This window comes from Silurus meridionalis, chromosome 6, assembly GCF_014805685.1.
Source record: "Silurus meridionalis isolate SWU-2019-XX chromosome 6, ASM1480568v1, whole genome shotgun sequence".
In the NCBI taxonomy this organism is placed as follows: domain Eukaryota; kingdom Metazoa; phylum Chordata; class Actinopteri; order Siluriformes; family Siluridae; genus Silurus; species Silurus meridionalis.
The window spans coordinates 22,769,558-22,790,156 of NC_060889.1; the positions used below are offsets into that span (position 1 = coordinate 22,769,558).

At 35.2% G+C, this 20,599-nt stretch overlaps 1 protein-coding gene and 1 non-coding gene across 2 annotated transcripts; one reads left to right on the plus strand and one right to left on the minus strand.

Annotated features, from left to right (window-relative positions):
* Positions 1–150: 150 nt before the first annotated feature.
* Positions 151–223, minus strand: trnak-cuu. The gene has a single exon. It is a non-coding gene; the product is annotated as a tRNA-Lys (tRNA).
* A 281-nt stretch (positions 224–504) lies between these two features.
* Positions 505–16,871, plus strand: c6h20orf27 (chromosome 6 C20orf27 homolog). The gene is made up of 6 exons (XM_046851141.1): positions 505–660; positions 3,488–3,566; positions 6,042–6,175; positions 9,419–9,557; positions 12,855–12,980; positions 16,682–16,871. Exons 2-6 carry the CDS (start codon positions 3,548–3,550, stop codon positions 16,780–16,782), a joined length of 519 nt encoding a protein of 172 aa, XP_046707097.1. The 5' UTR covers positions 505–660; positions 3,488–3,547; the 3' UTR covers positions 16,783–16,871.
* Positions 16,872–20,599: the final 3,728 nt, after the last annotated feature.

Below are 20,599 nucleotides of genomic sequence, written 5' to 3' on the forward strand. Positions count from 1 at the left end.
ACATAAATATTTGCCATTGGTAATTTATATTTTCCCTGCAGAGTCACCACAACATAGTATTGAATTTAATATTTTACCATAGGAACATAAATATTTTGTCTTTCATTCATGCGACTTAAGGAAAAGCAATTCCCCTAAAAAATATGTCCGCGCCCAACGTGGGGCTCGAACCCACGACCCTGAGATTAAGAGTCTCATGCTCTACCGACTGAGCTAGCCGGGCACGGTGAGGAGTTAGGCATGTTACCTAAAAGCACTAGCACACGGGCCTCATACCAAACATTCCCCGTCGAATAAAAAGCTTTTTAATTTTTTAATTATTCAGATTCAGATTTTTTGAAGATTTCCTAGATTTCTATATTCGTTGTAATACTTTTTCCCAACCCGTTTCTAGCATAATCACGCCTTTTCACCTCAGTGGTTTAAACAATTTTTCTAGCATTCTATTGGATAGATTCTAACCAATCACCATGCGGAAGGCGGGCTTTTTTCCTGATTCGCTTTGCATTGTTTGTTCGGTTGACTTCTTCAGTACTGATAGCTGAAGAAAGCTATACTGAAGCTTCGCTGGTCGTCATAATTACATTTAGTGTCTAAAATATTTCTAACATATAACGTTGCTGAAATATCAGGCACACCCCTGCATCGTACTGTATACAGGTCAGTAACTGAGCATGCTATGTGTAGTATCAAGCTAATTAATAATGTAGGAATTAATAGATCATTTCTGATATATAATGCAGCAATGGGCGTGCATTTGTGTTGAAAAGTCACAATCAGCCCTGGTTTCGAGTTCTTCTTCCTACTGTATTTTGTTACCCAGAGGAAGTGTGCTGTAGTAGGTCATCAAGGAAGCTCCAACCTGTAGCTGTTTTTTTTTCTGTGACCCTGTGCTCTTCTGCTTTTTCTGTGTGTGTGTGTGTGTGTGTGTGTGTGTGTGTACACGCACGCCGCACCCTTCAAGGTTTATATGTAAGCAAATTGTAACCACGTTACTTTAAGTAATGTTATGTTGTATGTTTGTATGTTTGTATGTTCCTTTTTGAAGTTGTGAATGCAACCGATTCTTCGAGTCGATTCTTTTGCATTTCTATCCGCCTCCATGGACTGCATCCCCTCTTCACGCACAGTCATTATTGTTGAGAAAGATGAACTATACGACCTAAATGTAAACGTCGTATGAGTATTTGCTCATTATCTTGTCACATTGCCGTAAACAATCATTTTAACATTCATCTACTTCCCCATACATAATGCACAATTATATGTTTCACTTCAATTATTCGTTAAGATGTCTACTTCCTTAACTTTCTGGTCAACCCTTTGGCATTTGTCATGAACTTCCCCACACAGTTGTGGGAAGTCTTTCATTTGTCTTAGTTTTCTAACAAGGAGAATAAAGATTGTCTAGAATTGTGAAATGAACAAAAATGGTTGAAGAAAATCCATTATTCTGGGATTGAATTAATTTTGAAGTTATGTTGGCCTGAAGCATGTTTTGCATTTGCCTTTTACTGTTGATACCTGACTGTAAAACAGTCCAGTGTTTAAGGCTATAACAACAATATCAAAAATATATTTGAGACTTAAAAAAACAAAAAACAAACATACAATCAGTCTCCTAAAACTGCAACTCGGTTTGAAGTTATATTTATTATTACATGTATAGAAATTGGTGAATGGTTATGTCCAGATGTATAATGATAGACTATGAAAGTAACAATGATAAGACACACTGGTGGTTCACATTTTATATATATATATATATATATATATATATATATATATATATATATATATATATATATATATATATATATATACACACAGTACAGACCAAAAGTTTGGACACACCTTCTCATTCAAAGAGTTTTCTTTATTTTCATGACTATGAAAATTGTAGATTCACACTGAAGGCATCAAAACTAAGAATTAACACGTGGAATTATATATGGAATTATATACATAACAAAAAAGTGTGAAACAACTGAAAAATTTCATATTTTAGGTTCTTCAAAGTAGCCACCTTTTGCTTTGATTACTGCTTTGCACACTATTGGCATTCTCTTGATGAGCTTCAAGAGGTAGTCACCTGAAATGGTCTTCCAGTCTTGAAGGAGTTCCCCGAGAGATGCTTGGCACTTGTTGGCCCTTTTGCCTTCACTTTGCGGTCCAGCTCACCCCTAAACCATCTCGATTGGGTTCAGGTCCGGTGACTGTGGAGGCCAGGTCATCTGGCGCAGCACCCCATCACTCTCCTTCTTGGTCAAATAGCCCTTGATGCCTTCAGTGTGACTCTACAATTTTCATAGTCATGAAAATAAAGAAAACTCTTTGAATGAGAAGGTGTGTCCAAACTTTTGGTCTGTACTGTGTGTGTGTGTATGTGTGTGTGTGTGTGTCTGCCTTAAAGGATACTGGAATTCAATTGCCAACCAAACTTGTTTTTATTTTCAGTATTTACACTTTCCAGTATCATTGCAATTGGCAAACACTGCTAGTAGAATGGGTCACATGCTGAGGAGCTTAGTGACTTTAAACATGGCTCAGTCATAGAATGCCACCTCTGTCACAAGCCAATTTAAAAAAGAATTCGACCTTGCTAGGCCCTGCCCCAGTCAGCTGTAAGTGCTATTATTGCGAAATGGAATTGGAGAAAGCAGTTTAGCAAGAATATGAGTACATCTCTAATCACAGTCTAAATGGAGGTTCCACTGTATGTTTATATAGCAACTGCATCATTTTCAATCTCTTATTGTATATGTGAAGTATGTGTCTATGATATGTTTGTTGTTTTTTATTTAATTATTTGTGTATGTATAGTATTTGTACTGTGCATTCCACTGATTTTCTTGATATGGTTAGTGGTCTGACAAATGTATCTAATTATACAGATTTTGTATATCCCTATTGTATGCCATTTTAAATAATATACATGTATAAGCTCCAGCTAAATATGTTTAATCAAAGTTGGACAGAAAAAGACATGCCATCTTGCTCACATGTTCTCTTTAACAGAACAACCGGAATTGTGTGAGATTTGACACAGTGTCTTTCTAAAGTCATTGCCTGATTTTGCCTTATGCATATATAAATATATTATTTATATATATATATATATATATATATATATATATATATATATATATATATATATATATATATATAAAAATGATTTTCACATTTCCAAGCCCAAGTTTTTTAGGTCATAATTGAGGGAAACATTGGTACATCATGACCTTCAGTTCTGCCTTTTCAGTTAACTGATCCTAGGAAAGTTTCCATGAAAGAGTGAAAGTCTTGACTAACAGCGGGTCTAATCTAATCTAAACATTGTATAGTGATTTGTTGTGTTTATTTATCTGTGGGGTGTGTGTCTTGCTGTGATGTCTATCACAGCTGTGTAAATTAAGGAAATAGCAAAGTAATCCATGGTGTTTGTGGACTTTTGAGTAGTTTCTTTTTTGCTGCTTTATTTTACTCACAGGTTTATTGTCAGGACTTCAGTATGACTCAGTGACTGGATCTCCATATTAGCAAACAGAAAATGGCAACTGCCAAAAAAGGTTGGTGTACATTTTTTGTTTTCTGTTTTCTTTGTACACGTTGTATGTTAAATTAGCTGGAGATGCATCTAAATGTAAAACAAACATACAAATCCTATCAGTGCTAATGTTCTTGCCTGGTTTATTAATGCTATTATCATTTTTAAGTCTGGTTAGTTTTTCAGTTAACACCAAAGATTAAGTTTACTTAAATAATCAAAATGAGACTGAGGCAAAGCTGTGGATTTTTAAAGGCTCTGAACTGATGTTGAATATTGTAATAATCAAATATATAATATAATAATAATGCTAGAATAATAATGTCTTATTATGTATCTGTTCTGTTTACTCCTCCTTGCATTGGAGAATCAGGAGCACTACTATTGTAATTTTGTACGTTTTTTGTTGCTTATCACATTCCAATGCATAAACGTCTCTCAGTCCATTATGAATATGTTCTAAAACGTGCTTGATTAAACATATTCAGGCCAAATGTTCTTTTGACATTATTATCCTTATGATTTGATAAACTATACTGTATATGTTAAATGGAAACTAATAATGTAGTAATCTAAATAATTTACAGGCGCATTTCAATAAATTAGAATTTCGTTAAAAGGTCATTTATTTCAGTAATTCAACTCAAATTGTGAAACTCGTATTAAATAAATTAAATGCACACAGAAGTAGTTTAAGTTATTTGGTTCTTTTAATTGTGATGATTTTAGCTCACATTTAACAAAAACCCACCAATTCACTCAATCTAAAAAAAAAAAATTGAATATGGTTACATGCCAATCAGCGAATAAATTTAAAACTCCGACAAGGTTTCCTGAGCCTAAAAAATGGTCTTTTAGTTTGGTTCACTAGGCTACACAATCATGTAGACTATAGAAGACTGCTGATCTGACAGTTGTCCAGAAGACAGTCATTGACACTTTTCACAAGGAGGGTAAGCCACAAACATTCATTGCCAAAGTAGCTGGTTGTTCAAAAAGTGCTGTATCCAATAGAAAGTTCAGTGGAAGGAAAAAGTTTGGAAGAAAAAGACCCAACCGAGAAAACTGCAGCGATGAGAGCCTTGTCAAGCAAAACCGATTCACGAATTTGGGTGAACTTCACAAGGAATGGACTGAAGCTGGGGTCAAAGCATCAAGAGCCACCACACATGGATGTGTCAAGGAATTTGGCTACAGTTGTTGTGTTTCTCTTGTTGAGCCACTTTTGAACCACAGACAACGTCAGAGGCATCTTACCTGTACTAAACAGAAAAAGAACTGGACTGATGCAGAGTGGTCCAAAGTCCTCTCTTTGAAATTTGAGATAGTTTTGTATTTCATTTGGAAACCAAGGTCCTAGAGTCTGGAGGATGGGTGGAGAAGCTCCTAACCCAAGTTGCTTGAAGTCCAGTGTTAAGTTTCCACAGTCTGTGGTGATTTGGTGTGCAATTTCATCTGCTGGTATTATCAAGAGAAAAATGAGAAACAAGAGACCAAAAAAAGACCAGCAGTGCCACAGACTGATCCCCTCCATGCCACGCCGAATTGAGGCAGTAATTTAAATCAAAACGAGCCCCTACCAAGTATTGAGTACATATACAGTAAATGAACATACTTTTTATAAGGCCAACAATTCACTAACATTTTTTTTTATTGGTCTTATGAAGTATTTTAAGTTTTTGAGAAAGAACCAAAGACTCAAACTACCTCAGTCTGTGCTCATTGAATTGATGTAAAACATTTCAGAAAGAGTTTCAGAATTTAAGTTGAATTACTGAAATAATTTTTTTTTTCCCACGACATTCGAATTTATTGAGATTCTAATTTATTGATTTTGAGATCTAAATATTGTAGGAAACATAATAAATTGTAACAACAGAGTAGGTTTTGTTGTTAGTGTTTCTGCAAGATTGTACATGACATTGTCCTTGACAAGTCATTTTATTTGTATTTTTAACACACCAAAACATTCTACCTGCACAAAATTGACCTTCCTTTTCAGGACCTATTTTTCACTGTGGTCATAAATGTATAAATTTATAAATGTTCATGGTATAGCCATTCTGTACCATGGTTAGGAGGTTTCATAAAATTAAAGTAGTATTTAGAATGTTTATAAATTATTATATATAACTAATATATTATTATATAAATTATAATATTTATTAGGCCTTCTGTTTATTTATCTATTTTCTATTTAAATAATTGAACCGAGTAATGTTAGAGAATTGAGAACTGTCCTCATCTTCTGCTGGAGTTTGAGTCCAACATTAATCTGTCTTGATTTATAAAAAGAGATATATGTAAATTTCCACACAAGTCTTATAAAAGAGATTAGGTTAATGCTATCATTCTATAAATGTCTCTCTCTAAAAAGTAGGAGATGAGTAGTACTGATGTCTGCATTCAGCTTTCTTTTAAAAGGCTTTGGAAGAAAAACTTTCTGTGTCTGTATGTGGTTTGCTTTGTGTGTTAACAAAATCTTGTGCTGTTGCAGCTTCCTCTAAGGCAGGGGGCATTCGCTTTGCTGAAGCAGATGCTGCTGCTCACTCCCACGTGCACTTTGATGAGAAGCTGCACGACTCTGTTGTCATGGTGATTCCTGAGTCTGATGGAAACTTTATGGTCAAGGTTTGTTGTGGGTCAGTGGTGTGGCTTTACATGCATTAAAATTTTTATTGCAGCCTAGTTTATAATGTTTTACATTACATTACATTTTACAATCAGTTTACACTTCAGACCTATAATGACGAGGCAAAAACAAGATTTGTGATAAAAAATTTTTAATTTATTTATATAAACCGACCAGGCATAACATTAGGACATTGTAACATTATAACCGTTGAGTGAATAACACTGAATATCTCTTAATGCACCTGTTAGTGGGTGGGATATATCAGGCAGCAAGTGAACATTTTGTCCTCAAAGTTGATGTGTTCATTTACCTTTACATTTGCAGCATTTAGCAGACGCCCTTATCCAGAGCGACGTACAAAAGTGCTTTAAATCTTTAGTAATGAATAAATCTACACTGGTACGCAAGATTACAAAACTTAATATAAATATAACCCTAGAATTCTACAAACTTGGAAACTGCTAATTTAAGTGTTTCAGAAAGAGGTAGGTCTTCAGTCGTTGCTTGAAGATAGTCAGGGACTCCGCTGTATGGACATCAAGGAAAAGTTCATTCCACCACCATGGTGCCAGAACAGAGAAGAGCCTTGAAGTATATTTACCTCTCATTCTGAGAGAAGGTGGTACCAGTCAAGCAGTGCTGGAGGATCTCAGACAGCGTGGTGCAGTGCGAGATGTGATTAGGTCACTGTGGTAAGATGGCGCTGGTCCATTTTTGGCCTTGTAGGCAAGCATCATTGTTTTGAATCGGATACGCGGAGCTACTGGAAGCCAGTAAAGGTGTTTCTTTTGATGCATGTCAAGATGCTTGCCTCTGTCACATGTCTTACCTACATCCACCTCCATTAAGAAGGTCCGTTGTGCAAAACAGGTTGGGGACTGCTGGTCTAGATGACTGGGTCAGAGCATCTCCAAAAATGCAGCGTTTGTGGGCTGTTCCCAGTCTGCAGTGGTCAGTATCTATCAAAAGTGGTCCAAGAAAGGAATAGTGGTGAATCGGCGACAGGGTCATGGGCGGGCAAGGCCCATTGATGCATGTGGGGAGCAAAGACTGGACTGTGTGGCCCGATTCAACAGATGAGCAACTGTAGCTCAAATTGCTGAAGAATTTAATGCTGTTATTGCTCGATTGGTCAGAACTGTTTTGGCAGCAAAAGGGAGACCAACACAATATTAGGCAGGTGGTCCTAATTTTATGCCTCATCGATGGCCATAATGTTATGCCTGATTGGTGTGTATATTTAATGTTTAGTATAAAAAAAATATTACCTTGACACAATTATTCGGATACTTTGATATGACACTTTAGATATGGCTAAGGTGCATCACATTTCTCTGGACCATTTTTAGGTGTTTTTCAGATTAAATTAATCGCCCACCTGGAGCAAAAACATTTTATTGGACATGATTTGGAAAGCCATTCACCTGTCTACTATTGGTGAACATTTGTCAAATCATAAACTAAGCTAAAATAAAATACAATTTCAACTGTCTAAGCTAAGGCTTTGTCAATGTTATATCTTCTTTTTAATACATTTGCAAAGTGATCACAAATCTGTCTTTTGCATTATCATCATGGGGTGTACAATGATGTGGGGGGAAAAAGGAAGAAGACGGAATACATTCTGAATGCACTGTACACAGACATGCATGCATACAAACTGACACATGCGCACACCTTTTGCAGATACCATACATACATGCATACATGTGTACATACATGCATTATAATGTTATGTGACTATGCCCACACAAACACGTTAAACAACTAGGAAAATTTTAGCAGTAAGAATTGCTAGGATTTTCAGCATCATTGCCATAAATAATTTATTTAAATCATTTTGTCGCATGTGACCTCAGACTGGCTTTTATTAACATTGTCACTGTAGAAAGAATGACCAAGTATAACTATAAGCTTGTCCAGTTCATGTATATGTGTATATATATATATAATATTTCAAGTAAATATTTATTTATCTAGTTCTGTGAAACATTTAATTTTCCAATAGAGTTCACTGTATAATACAGATATTCAATGACCTCGTTTTCTCATATATGGCATTGGTTTGGGCATCCCTGATTATATTTATATTTATATATATATATATATATATATATATATATATATATATATATATATATATATATATATATATATATATATATAAAGAATTTCAAGGCAATCATGCTGGCTTTTATATGTTATGTTCTATTTATATTGACTTCTGTCTTTACACCTTTTTTTTTGTTAGTGTTAACCCTTTTTATGCATGTGTACCCACATCACCACTTTTATCTGCAACTGGCTTACTGCTAAAACAGCCCCCAGCTTTTATCTTTCTGCTCATAAGTTTGTTCTGGAGGCCAGATCCCTTTACGAGAGATAAAATCTATAATCTATACAGACCCTCAATTTTTTTATTTGATCCTCATTTTTTTATTCTGCCATCTTAATCCAACTATGTGGTTGAGTATGTATGTGCACTGTTTATTTAATATGCAAAATTCAATGTGTGTTTGATGTGTTTTGGCAACCACACGTTGCTCCAGCTAACATTTTGAATGAGTGCTTTGTGTTTGTTGGAAACTATGAATTGAGATTCGATGACTGTGTTTCTTCAAATGGACTCCATGCAAAGCCTGAATTGTGTTTTGTTCAGAGAGATAAATAGCTTCTTGAATAATACATTTTGACTTTCCAGTCATACATAGACACCACTTTGTGCACACAGTTTTGCACAAAGACAGTCACATTGGCACCATAGCTGTGTACAATCTTAATCAGAGAATTTATCACTTCTCTTTTTTACAGATTGCCAAAGACATTCACTTTTTCTCACTTCCCATTCCTTTCAGAAGCCCTGAAGGATCAACACCCACTTTGTTTTTATAAGAAAAGAAAAATATTTTTTCGCTACTTAACCTGGAATGAGATATTGGTTCCCCGGTGGTCTAGTGGTTAGGATGCGGCGCTCTCACCGCTGCGGCCCGGGTTAGATCCCCTGTAAGGGAACCAACCCCAGCCATTAGGGTTGCACAAGCCTTAGTGCCGGTCCCAAGCCCGGATAAATGGGGAGGGTTGCGTTAGGATGGGCATCCAGCGTAAAAACGTGTGCTAAATCAAACATGTGGATGATCCGCTGTGGCGACCCCTGGGTAGAATGGGAGAAGCCGAACAAAAATTTTTTAACCTGGAATGAGATATTGAAAATTATTTTTATTCTTATTATTTTTTTTTAGGTTGGCTTTCTGATGACTCAACACAGGTATGAAATTGACTTCACACTGCCAGAGGACCCAGAGCTTGGCATAGATGTATGTCCAGCTCCTGTGCCCAACCCATACCTTCAGATTAAACATCTTTCTGCAGCTCCCAATGGTATGCTCCCACATTCTCTTAAATATATATATATATATACAGTACAGACCAAAAGTTTGGACACACCTTCTAATTCAAAGAGTTTTCTTTATTTTCATGACTATGAAAATTGTAGATTCACACTGAAGGCATCAAAACTATGAATTAACACATGTGGAATTATATATGGAATTATATACATATCAAAAAAGTGTGAAACAACTGAAAAATGTCATATTCTAGGTTCTTCAAAGTAGCCACCTTTTGCTTTGATTACTGCTTTGCACACTCTTGGCATTCTCTTGATGAGTTTCAAGAGGTAGTCACCTGAAATGGTCTTCCAACAGTCTTGAAGGAGTTCTCCGAGAGATGCTTGGCACTTGTTGCCCCTTTTGCCTTCACTCTGCGGTCCAGCTCACCCCTAAACCATCTCGATTGGGTTCAGGTCCGGTGACTGTGGAGGCCAGGTCATCTGGCGCAGCACCCCATCACTCTCCTTCTTGGTCAAATAGCCCTTGATGCCTTCAGTGTGACTCTACAATTTTCATAGTCATGAAAATAAAGAAAACTCTTTGAATGAGAAGGTGTGTCCAGACTTTTGGTCTGTACTGTATATACAGTATTGTTCAAAATAATAGCAGTACAATGTGACCAACCAGAATAATTCAGGTTTTTAGTATATTTTTTATTGCTACGTGGCAAACAAGTTACCAGTTGGTGCAGTAGATTCTCAGAAAACAAACAAGACCCAGCATTCATGATATGCACGCTCTTAAGGCTGTACAATTGGGCAATTAGTTGAAAGGGGTTTGTTAAAAAAAATAGCAGTGTATGCCGTTGACTGTACAAACTCAAAACTATTTTGTACAAACATTTTTGTTTCTAGGATTTAGCAATCCTGTGAATCACTAAACTAATATTTAGTTGTATGACCACAGTTTTTTAAAACTGCTTCACATCTGTGTGGCATGGAGTCAACCAACTTGTGGCACCTCTCAGCTGTTATTCCACTCCATGATTCTTTAACAACATTCCACAATTCATTTACATTTCTTGGTTTTGCTTCAGAAACAGCATTTTTGATATCACCCCACAAATTCTCGATTGGATTAAGGTCCAGGGATTGGGCTGGCCACTCCATAACATTCATTTTGTTGGTTTGGAACCAAGACTTTGCTCGTTTACTAGTGTGTTTGGGGTCGTTGTCTTGTTGAAACAACCATTTCAAGGGCATGTCCTCTTCAGCATAAGGCAACATGACCTCTTCAAGTATTTTGACATATGCAAACTGATCCATGATCCCTGGTATGCGATAAATAGGCCCAACACCATAGTAGGAGAAACATGCCCATATCATGATGCTTGCACCACCATGCTTCTCTGTCTTCACTGTGTACTGTGGCTTGAATTCAGAGTTTGGGGGTCGTCTCATAAACTGTCTGTGGCCCTTGGACCCAAAAGAACAATTTTACTCTCATCAGTCCACAAAATGTTCCTCCATTTCTCTTTAAGCCAGTTGATGTGTTCTTTGGCAAATTGTAACCTCTTCGGCACATGCCTTTTTTTTTTAACAGAGGGACTTTGCGGGGGATCTTCAAAATAGATTAGCTTCACACAGACGTCTTCTAACTGTCACAGTACTTACAGGTAACTCCAGACTGTCTTTGATCATCCTGGAGCTGATCATTGGCTGAGCCTTTGCCATTCTGGTTATTCTTCGATCCATTTTGATGGTTGTCTTCCGTTTTCTTCCACGTCTCTCTCTGGTTTTGCTCTCCATTTTAAGGCATTGAAGATCATTTTAGCTGAACAGCCTATACATTTTTGCACCTCTTTATAGGTTTTCCCCTCTCCAATCAACTTTTTAATCAAAGTACGCTGTTCTTCTGAACAATGTCTTGAAAGACCCATTTTCCTCAGGCTTTCAAATGCATGGTCAACAAGTGCTGGCTTCATCCTTAAATAGGGGCCACCTGATTCACACCTGTTTTTTCACAAAATTGATGACCTCAGTGATTGAATGCCACACTGCTATTTTTTTTTAACACACCCCTTTCAACTAATTGCCCAATTGCACAGCCTTACGAGCGTGCATATCATGAATGCTGGGTCTTGTTTGTTTTCTGAGAATCTACTGCACCTACTGGTAACTTATTTGCCACGTAGAAATAAAAAATCTACTAAAAACCTGGATTATTCTGGTTAGTCACATTGTACTGCTATTATTTTGAACAATACTGTGTGTGTGTATATATATATATATATATATATATATATATATATATATATATATATATATATATATATATATATATATATATAATATAAAATAGGCTTTTCTTACTAAATGTGAGTGACAAAAATCCCACATTTTAAAAATGTGGGGTTTACAAAACAAATGTATTACTTGTAATAAATGCAAGATAATATCAGTTACATGGATTTGTAAAACTCTCTTTTGAGGCTTTTTTTTTGTATGAATAGTGACATCTATTCCTCTCAAAGAGGGTTTTAGCTAACTTCAAAAGCAGAATTGCAGTATCTCTTATTTTGATGACTTGTCCTATTCTGTTGCACTAAAAAGGGTGAATTGGCCAGAGACAGGAGTTTCCAACTTCTATGTGGACATGACTTTATGACTTTTAGACTATAATTCACAAATCTTTGTACTAATCTTAAAAGTTAAAGTCAATACAAAGTCAAAGATTTGTAAATAATCTGTGCACATTGAAAGAACACCGAAAAATAATGAATAAATATTAAGCATGAGACATAATATCAGTGTCTTGAAAATTACTGTATACATTGCTCTCATACAATCTTTCCAAAAGATAAAAAATAATAAAATAACATGTATATTATTAGGGCAGAATTACACTTTATAAACTTTTAAACTACTTTTCTTACAATAGAGTTTACCATAATATAATGTATTTAATATTATGCTATTATTGTCCTGAAGATTAAATTCATTTTGTGTCTCTAGTGTATTATCTTGGGTCTACTGAATGTTATTTTAAATTGCAAAGTAGTGGTTCCAGTTTTAGTATAGATGTGAATAAAACCAAATGATGATATTAAGTGTATATATAGTTTTAAGCGTAGAACTGGTTTTTTAATTTGGTTCATTTTGAAACACATTTTTTTCTGACTTAACTTTTTTGTTTTTTTTCCCCTTATAGCTCAGATTTTTAGCATTGCTGTTTCTAGAAGTAGTTTTCCGTTTTTATCCTGTTTTTGTATTGCTAAATGCCACTCACTAATCCACTCCTTTATGTAATCACATTATTGTATTAACTTTCCCCTGGTTTTTTGTAGGAGGTTTTAATGTGACCTGTGAGTATGTGGCTCATAAGGAAGGGGTGCTGTGTGAGGAGGTGCTAATAGTCAGTGAGAGCAAAGAGGATGTGTGCCGGAAAGTGAAAGTTCATGCACGTGTTATGGGTGAGTCATCACCTAACAGAGCACAGTCCTCCACACCTAAAATGTTTTTATCTATCAATTATATAAACACATAAAAGCTTCCCTAAATCCAAATAATGTTGAGGTTTCTATTGCTCTTGAAGTGTACGTCAACATATTAATGCACAAATTTACTATGTTGACTTAGGCATAGCTTAATATTTTTCATACACATGTACGTATAAGCTACAAAGATTGTTTATGTAAGATTTGCACTTACTGACCCAGGCAGCTTTAAAATACCTGTTGCATAAGTAGGACCAGTACTGATATACATAGACTATTAATGAGAAGGCTAGAAAAAGTGACATTCTGTTACACTGATATTCTGACACATTGTTATTTTTCTAACCATATAAATCATTTTCTGAATTGAAGCATTTTTCGAAACAATTTTATTAAACAATGTAAAGACTAGGAGTATGAATTCTGTTCTTTAGTTGGTATATGCTGCACCCTGCTGGTAAGTAAAATCAGTTCAAGTAGTTTATTATATTATGTAGTCATCTTTAAAGATATAATGTTGAATATTTTTCTTTTAGTTTACACCTCCATTATTTCTTATATATATATATATATACACACACACACACACACACACACACACACACACACACAGTACAGACCAAAAGTTTGGACACACCTTCTCATTCAAAGAGTTTTCTTTATTTTCATGACTATGAAAATTGTAGAGTCACACTGAAGGCATCAAAACTATGAATGAACACATGTGGAATTATATACATAACAAAAAATTGTGAAACAACTGAAAAATGTCATATTGTAGGTTCTTCAAAGTAGCCACCTTTTGCTTTGATTACTGCTTTGCACACTCTTGGCATTCTCTTGATGAGCTTCAAGAGGTAGTCACCTGAAATGGTTTTCACTTCACAGGTGTGCCCTGTCAGGTTTAATAAGTGTGATTTCTTGCCTTATAAATGGGGTTGGGACCATCAGTTGTGTTGTGCAGAAGTCAGGTGGATACACAGCTGATAGTCCTACTGAATAGACTGTTAGAATTTGTATTATGGCAAGAAAAAAGCAGCTAAGTACAGAAAAGCGAGTGGCCATCATTACTGTAAGAAATGAAGATCAGTCAGTCCGAAAAATTGGGAAAACTTTGAAAGTGTCCCCAAGTGCAGTCACAAAAACCATCAAGTGCTACAAAGAAACTGGCTCACATGCGGACCGCCCCAGGAAAGGAAGACCAAGAGTCACCTCTGCTGCGGAGGATAAGTTCATCCGAGTCACCAGCCTCAGAAATCGCAGGTTAACAGCAGCTCAGATTAGAGATCAGGTCAATGGCACACAGAGTTCTAGCAGCAGACAAATTTCTACAACAACTGTTAAGAGGAGACTGTGTGAATCAGTCCTTCATGGTAGAATATCTGCTAGGAAACCACTGCTAAAGAAAGGCAACAAGCAGAAGAGATTTGTTTGGGCTAAAGAACACAAGGAATGGACATTAGACCAGTGGAAATCTGTGCTTTGGTCTGATGAGTCCAAATTTGAGATCTTTGGTTCCAACCACCGTGTCTTTGTGCGACGCAGAAAAGGTGAACGGATGGACTCTACATGCCTGGTTCCCACCATGAAGCATGGAGGAGGAGGTGTGATGGTGTGGGGGTGCTTTGCTGGTGACACTGTTGGGGATTTATTCAAAATTGAAGGCATACTGAACCAGCATGGCTACCACAGCATCTTGCAGCGGCATGCTATTCCATCCGGTTTGCGTTTAGTTGGACCATCATTTATTTTTCAACAGGACAATGACCCCAAACACACCTCCAGGCTGTGTAAGGGCTATTTGACCAAGAAGGAGAGTGATGGGGTGCTGCGCCAGATGACCTGGCCTCCACAGTCACCTGACCTGAACCCAATCGAGATGGTTTAGGGGTGAGCTGGACCGCAGAGTGAAGGCAAAAGGGCCAACAAGTGCTAAGCGTCTCTGGGAACTCCTTCAAGACTGTTGGAAGACCATTTCAGGTGACTACCTCTTGAAGCTCATCAAGAGAATGTCAAGAGTGTGCAAAGCAGTAATCAAAGCAAAAGGTGGCTACTTTGAAGAACCTAGAATATGACATATTTTCAGTTGTTTCACACTTTTTTGTTAGGTATATAATTCCACGTGTTAATTCATAGTTTTGATGCCTTCAGTGTGAATCTACAATTTTCATAGTCATGAAAATAAAGAAAACTCTTTGAATGGGAAGGTGTGTCCAAACTTTTGGTCTGTACTGTGTGTGTATGTGTGTGTATATATATATATATATATATATATATATATATATATATATATATATATATATATATATATATATATGAGTATACTACAGAAATATAGTATATATCAGAATAGCATGACAACATATTACATTTAAGGAAGCACAAATTACCATGATTTGGCTTACAAAAAAAGATGACATGATCTACAGTTCCATACAAATCACATTTGCAATCTACATGTAATGCATCATAGAAAATCCCAAACCTCACATAAAAGCTGGTCCTTTTTTCCCTTGCCAAAGACTAGAAGTATGATTTGTGTTCTTTAGTTGGTATCTGCTGCACCCTGCTGGTCAGTAAAATCAGTAATATCCCAAACTTCACCCTTTTCCGATACCTGTTGAAGCATTTTTTTAATTTATTATAATCATTTGTGGTTAAAAATGTATGTGTAGTGCTGATGTAGGTGGCATGATCCAAAAGGCCAAATCCACCAAATTTGTGCATTTTGCCAGTTTTTCTGAACGAATGTGCCATGATATGTCCTGCATAGGTCATTGGTGTTATCTCACTTAAACAAACAAAAAAAATAAAATAAAATTTTGACATAATTTTTGATAGTGCTGATGAATCACAAGAGACGATTTTTTTTATGTAAACACCATAGAAAACCAAATTCAGTATTAAAAAAAGGACATTACTGAAATATGTACACACTTTCTCATGTGTACATTACTGAAATATGTACACATGAGAAAGTGTGAAATTGAAAGCGTGAAATTAGATGTTGCCTATTGATTCATATGACTTGATTTGTAAATAATAATAATAATAATAATAAAAATAAAGGTCAGATCACAATATTTCAGCGAAACTTAGAAACCTTTAAGCAACATGTGTTTCCCTGGAATTTTATCAGATATAGTTAGTATGTAGTAACCTTTAGCACTCACATTAAATGATCAAAAACCCCATGTTAGGATTTGTCATGTTTTGGTTCAATACAATCAATGAAAATGTCTAATTGTAGGTCTTGGTTGCAGTATTTTGCAGTATTATGTGAACATTGTACTTTATAGTTATAATTACAGCTAAGCAACATGGACATTTAGTGTGGTTACAGAGTAGCTAGTGAAGTGTCATTTTTTTTCCTCTATGCCAAATCTCTCTATTAGCCTGGTATTATTAAATGTAGTGATGGCATTATTTTCAATAATAATTTTTTATTTGGACTTAATTTAATTTAGCTTGTGACACTGTCACAAAGATATTAATAGACAGAAAGCATTTTGCTTCATGCCAGCTCTGTTCTTAATTGGTTTAGTGGTATGTAAATAAACTTGTATGTCATTATGAAATAGTAACTGTCCTGTACTTCACATACCTGGGTCTTAAATTGAATGAGAGGAGCTAATTGTGAGCACTGCAGTCTTATATACCTTGTCCTTCTTTCTCAGATCGACACCATGGGACACCGATGTTGTTAGAGGGGGTACGATGTGTTGGAACTGAACTTGAGTATGACTCAGAGCAGAGTGATTGGCAAGGATTTGACTAATTGGTGACCTTTTCCTCCCTGATGTTTTCATTGGTACATTGTAATTGTTGGAATAAATAAACACACACACACACTGTGTATTTACAGTACTGTGCTAAAGTCTTAAGTACTTAGTATAATATATGCTGCATACAGTTTTATGACTTATGCGTTATTGAGTCAGTACAAATTTTTTTTTACAGTTTACCGAGAAATTAAATTTCTTACTTAAAAAAATTATAATGTTAAAGATAACAATTCTAAGGCGCCAAAGAAAGCAACCTCTTGCCACATTTCAGACCATATGGAAGGCTTTAGCTGTGCATTTGTTTTCAACCTATTATTGTGTTTGTAGAAATGTTTTATTTCATTTCTACTTTTGAACAATACTGTGATTGTTTATGCCTGTGTGTCTCATATATATGCACAAACTTACGCACACACACGCACACATATAAATAAATATATATATATATATATATATATATATATATATATATATATATATATATATATATATTTGTGTGTGTGTGTGTGTGTGTGTGTGTGTGTGTGTGTGTGTGTGTGTGTGTATATATATATATATATATATATATATATATATATATATATATATATATAGGCGCACAACCTTAAACTAATAGTTATTTGAAATACCTTGTAATTGTTTTTTTTTTTAAACACCAATTAGTCTGTTTCTTTATATAGCCTATGTATTTCCTAATCTTTCTTGGAAAAGCATTAGACATTTATCACATATTTTCAGCTGGTTTCAGGTCTGGGCTCTGGCTAGGTCATTCAAAAACAATTACTTTTAGTAATCTTCGGCTTTTGTGTGTATGTGTGTGTATATGTGTTTAAAAAATATTTTTTCTATACATGTCTACTTTGGGTAAAGTTATTTTTTTATTAGCAGAATGTAACTTCATTACAAAACATCTACATGATTTAAATGCACATGATATCTTGTAAATACACAAGTTGAATTAATTTCTAACATCTTTGGCTTCCAGTTTAGCAACAGTATTGTGTGTCAGTCCATCAGAACCTTGCGAAAGGTTCTTAATCCAGCAGTAGGAATATTTTCAAAAAGTAATTTTTTTGTGAAAGGCGTTCTTATAGGTTACCATAAAATTATAATAATTTGTATCATCAAAAGTGTTAATGTAAATAACTATTGTTAATTGGTATTACAAATTATGGGAGAGAGATTGCTAAAAACAGCTTCCCCTGTGACTTTTGGCACACAACTCTGTGTGTGTGTGTGTGTGTGTGTGTGTGTGTGTGTGTGTGTGTGTGTGTGTTTTCGTTTTCATGGTACACATAAATATTCTGTATTTCTGCTTGCATGCTGTATTTTTGTATTTGTGTGACTGCCTGGGACATATTTCAAACAATTCACTCTATCTACAGTTTACAATTCCAGTAGGGGGCATTATTGACCACAGATTAAACAGTTAACACAGGCATGGGAATGAACAGCCATTATAAACAACTATTGAATAAATGATTGGTCACATTTCATTTTTGTATTTTTTTTTTAAATCAGTCAACATACACAAAGTTGTGGTTTCAGTGTAAAACTGCTTAAGATACGTTATCTCCAAACTGTTTATATTTATAGAAAAGGTTTGTATAAACTATGGGCAGTCTTCCCACATGATTTACTTCGTAAATATTAAGGGCTTGTTCATTACATAAAATGTATAACTACTTTTTATATTTGAAGTTAGCAGGTTATATTAAATTAACAATGTGCCTAAGTAATTGTTCTCTCATTTCTTCAATTTTACATTAGGCCCTGTAACTGTTTTTAATGTAAAACATTTCAACATTCCCAGCCCCCGCCCGCCCGCCCCAATCTGAAAAAGGTATCTTTACTTGAATGTGTATCAGAGGTTCTTGAACGTGAATGCATGCCATTTGTGCCGCACAAATCTTCAAAGTTATATATGCTACAGTGTAAATTAATGTTGGCATTTGTGTGCGTTAATGGTTTTGGAATGCAGTGCTGCCTGTAAAATCATTCAAATTTGTCTTTTTATTTTATTTTTTTCAATCAAATAAAGAAGATTGTTGACTGTATGTAGCCTCAGTCATTCAAGCATTATTTTTTTTTTTGTCTCAGTAGTGGGTAGTGATTTTATTAATATATTATTGTATACTGAATGATTGTTGTCATAATTGCTGAAATATATTAAATGCAAAACAGTTACCACAAGATGCCGAAATACCAAATGGTTATCTTTCAGCTTAGATAATACTGCATAATGAATTGTTCTGAAATATTACTGGCAGTTTACATTGTGGATTGAGGCAATAATTTCACTGTTCAGCAAAGTAATAAAAAAATAATAACTTTGTGTAACCACAGTTTAGAAAGCTCTTTTTTTTCATAATCAGGTTTAAACTTCAAGGACAATTTAGTTTTAAATATGTTATGCAAAAGTTAAATATCAAACTGTCTATGTTTGCTGTTGACATGGCATTATTAAAGCTTTTGCAACCCATCCAATGGGCCTTATTGATCACTGTATGACTTTAAACTATACTGTACCGTTCTGTACCCTTTAAATAAAAAATAAAAAAAATTGCTACTCATGTTTTTATATGTTAGACAAATGCAAGACAAGTTAGTTATACATTTAGAAGAAATAATCTATTTGATATCGAGCTGATTTGATAGGCTAAAGAGCCATGATAATTTTAACAATGTAAAACAGAAAACAAATTCAGCAGCAGTTTGATCCTGATTATAGAGAAAATATTTGCTTTGACGTCACAAACCCGAATTATTCATTATGCGATAATGTACAATACAAATTGTTTTAGTAACCAATTGCTTTTGTGTATGTATGAGGGTTTTAAGAGTTGGCTCACGGGAACGTCTGAGTCCTATATTGTAAAGTAGTCACACTGTAAAACAATTAAAACAGCTTTAATAATGGGCCAACTCCTAACTTCTGTTTCTTTTTTATTAGTACTATTAACAACAAGGTGGTTCAACAACAAGGTGGTCTTCATTACATCTGCAATCCCACAGTTTTGGAGACGGACATAATTCCAAAATTGTAGTGAAAAGTAAATAAACATAAAATTTAAGTTTTCCTATAGCATTTTCTGGTTTCCTCTAAAGTAACTGTCTCGTAATTACAATTGACCACTTTTAAAGTCCAATAATGGTCACACTTTTAAGGAAACACGAATAACGCAATGTAGACAATAAACATATAATACAGAAATATATATTTTTTCCTGGGCGCATTTAGAGCGAGTCGCCAAAGACGGGTACACACCCAATAGCTGAACTTAAAAAAAAAAAAAAGAGTGCCCAGTCTCGGGTTCAAGAAAGCCTCTAAACAGAATTTTACACATAAACAGGGCACTGAATAGTACTGCTCTTTGCGAAATAACCAGCAATTAAACTAAGGACATACGCGCGTGTTTGGCGATTGAACCTTACCACAATTCTAATACGTCTTTGTTGACTCCGCCCCATTTACAGTCTGGAGAAAAGAAGCATAAATCAATTGGCAAATATTCTATTCACGTATTCAAGTACACATGCAGGTGCATATACGGATCTCACTTTCATAGACTGACGATTCCAACAAAACGGTGACATATAGGCAGAGATAGACCTAGTGGTTACACATATACCATGCTTATATTTCTTCTTCTTCTTCTTTCGGCTTCTACCGTTAGGGGTCGCCATTGAGCATCCGTCTCCACACCCCTTCTGATTATATTTGACTGTAGTAAAAGTACTCATTTTTTACTTTTATACTCGACTAAAGGTACACAACTACTTGCGTCTAAATTCAAATATCAGTTAAAA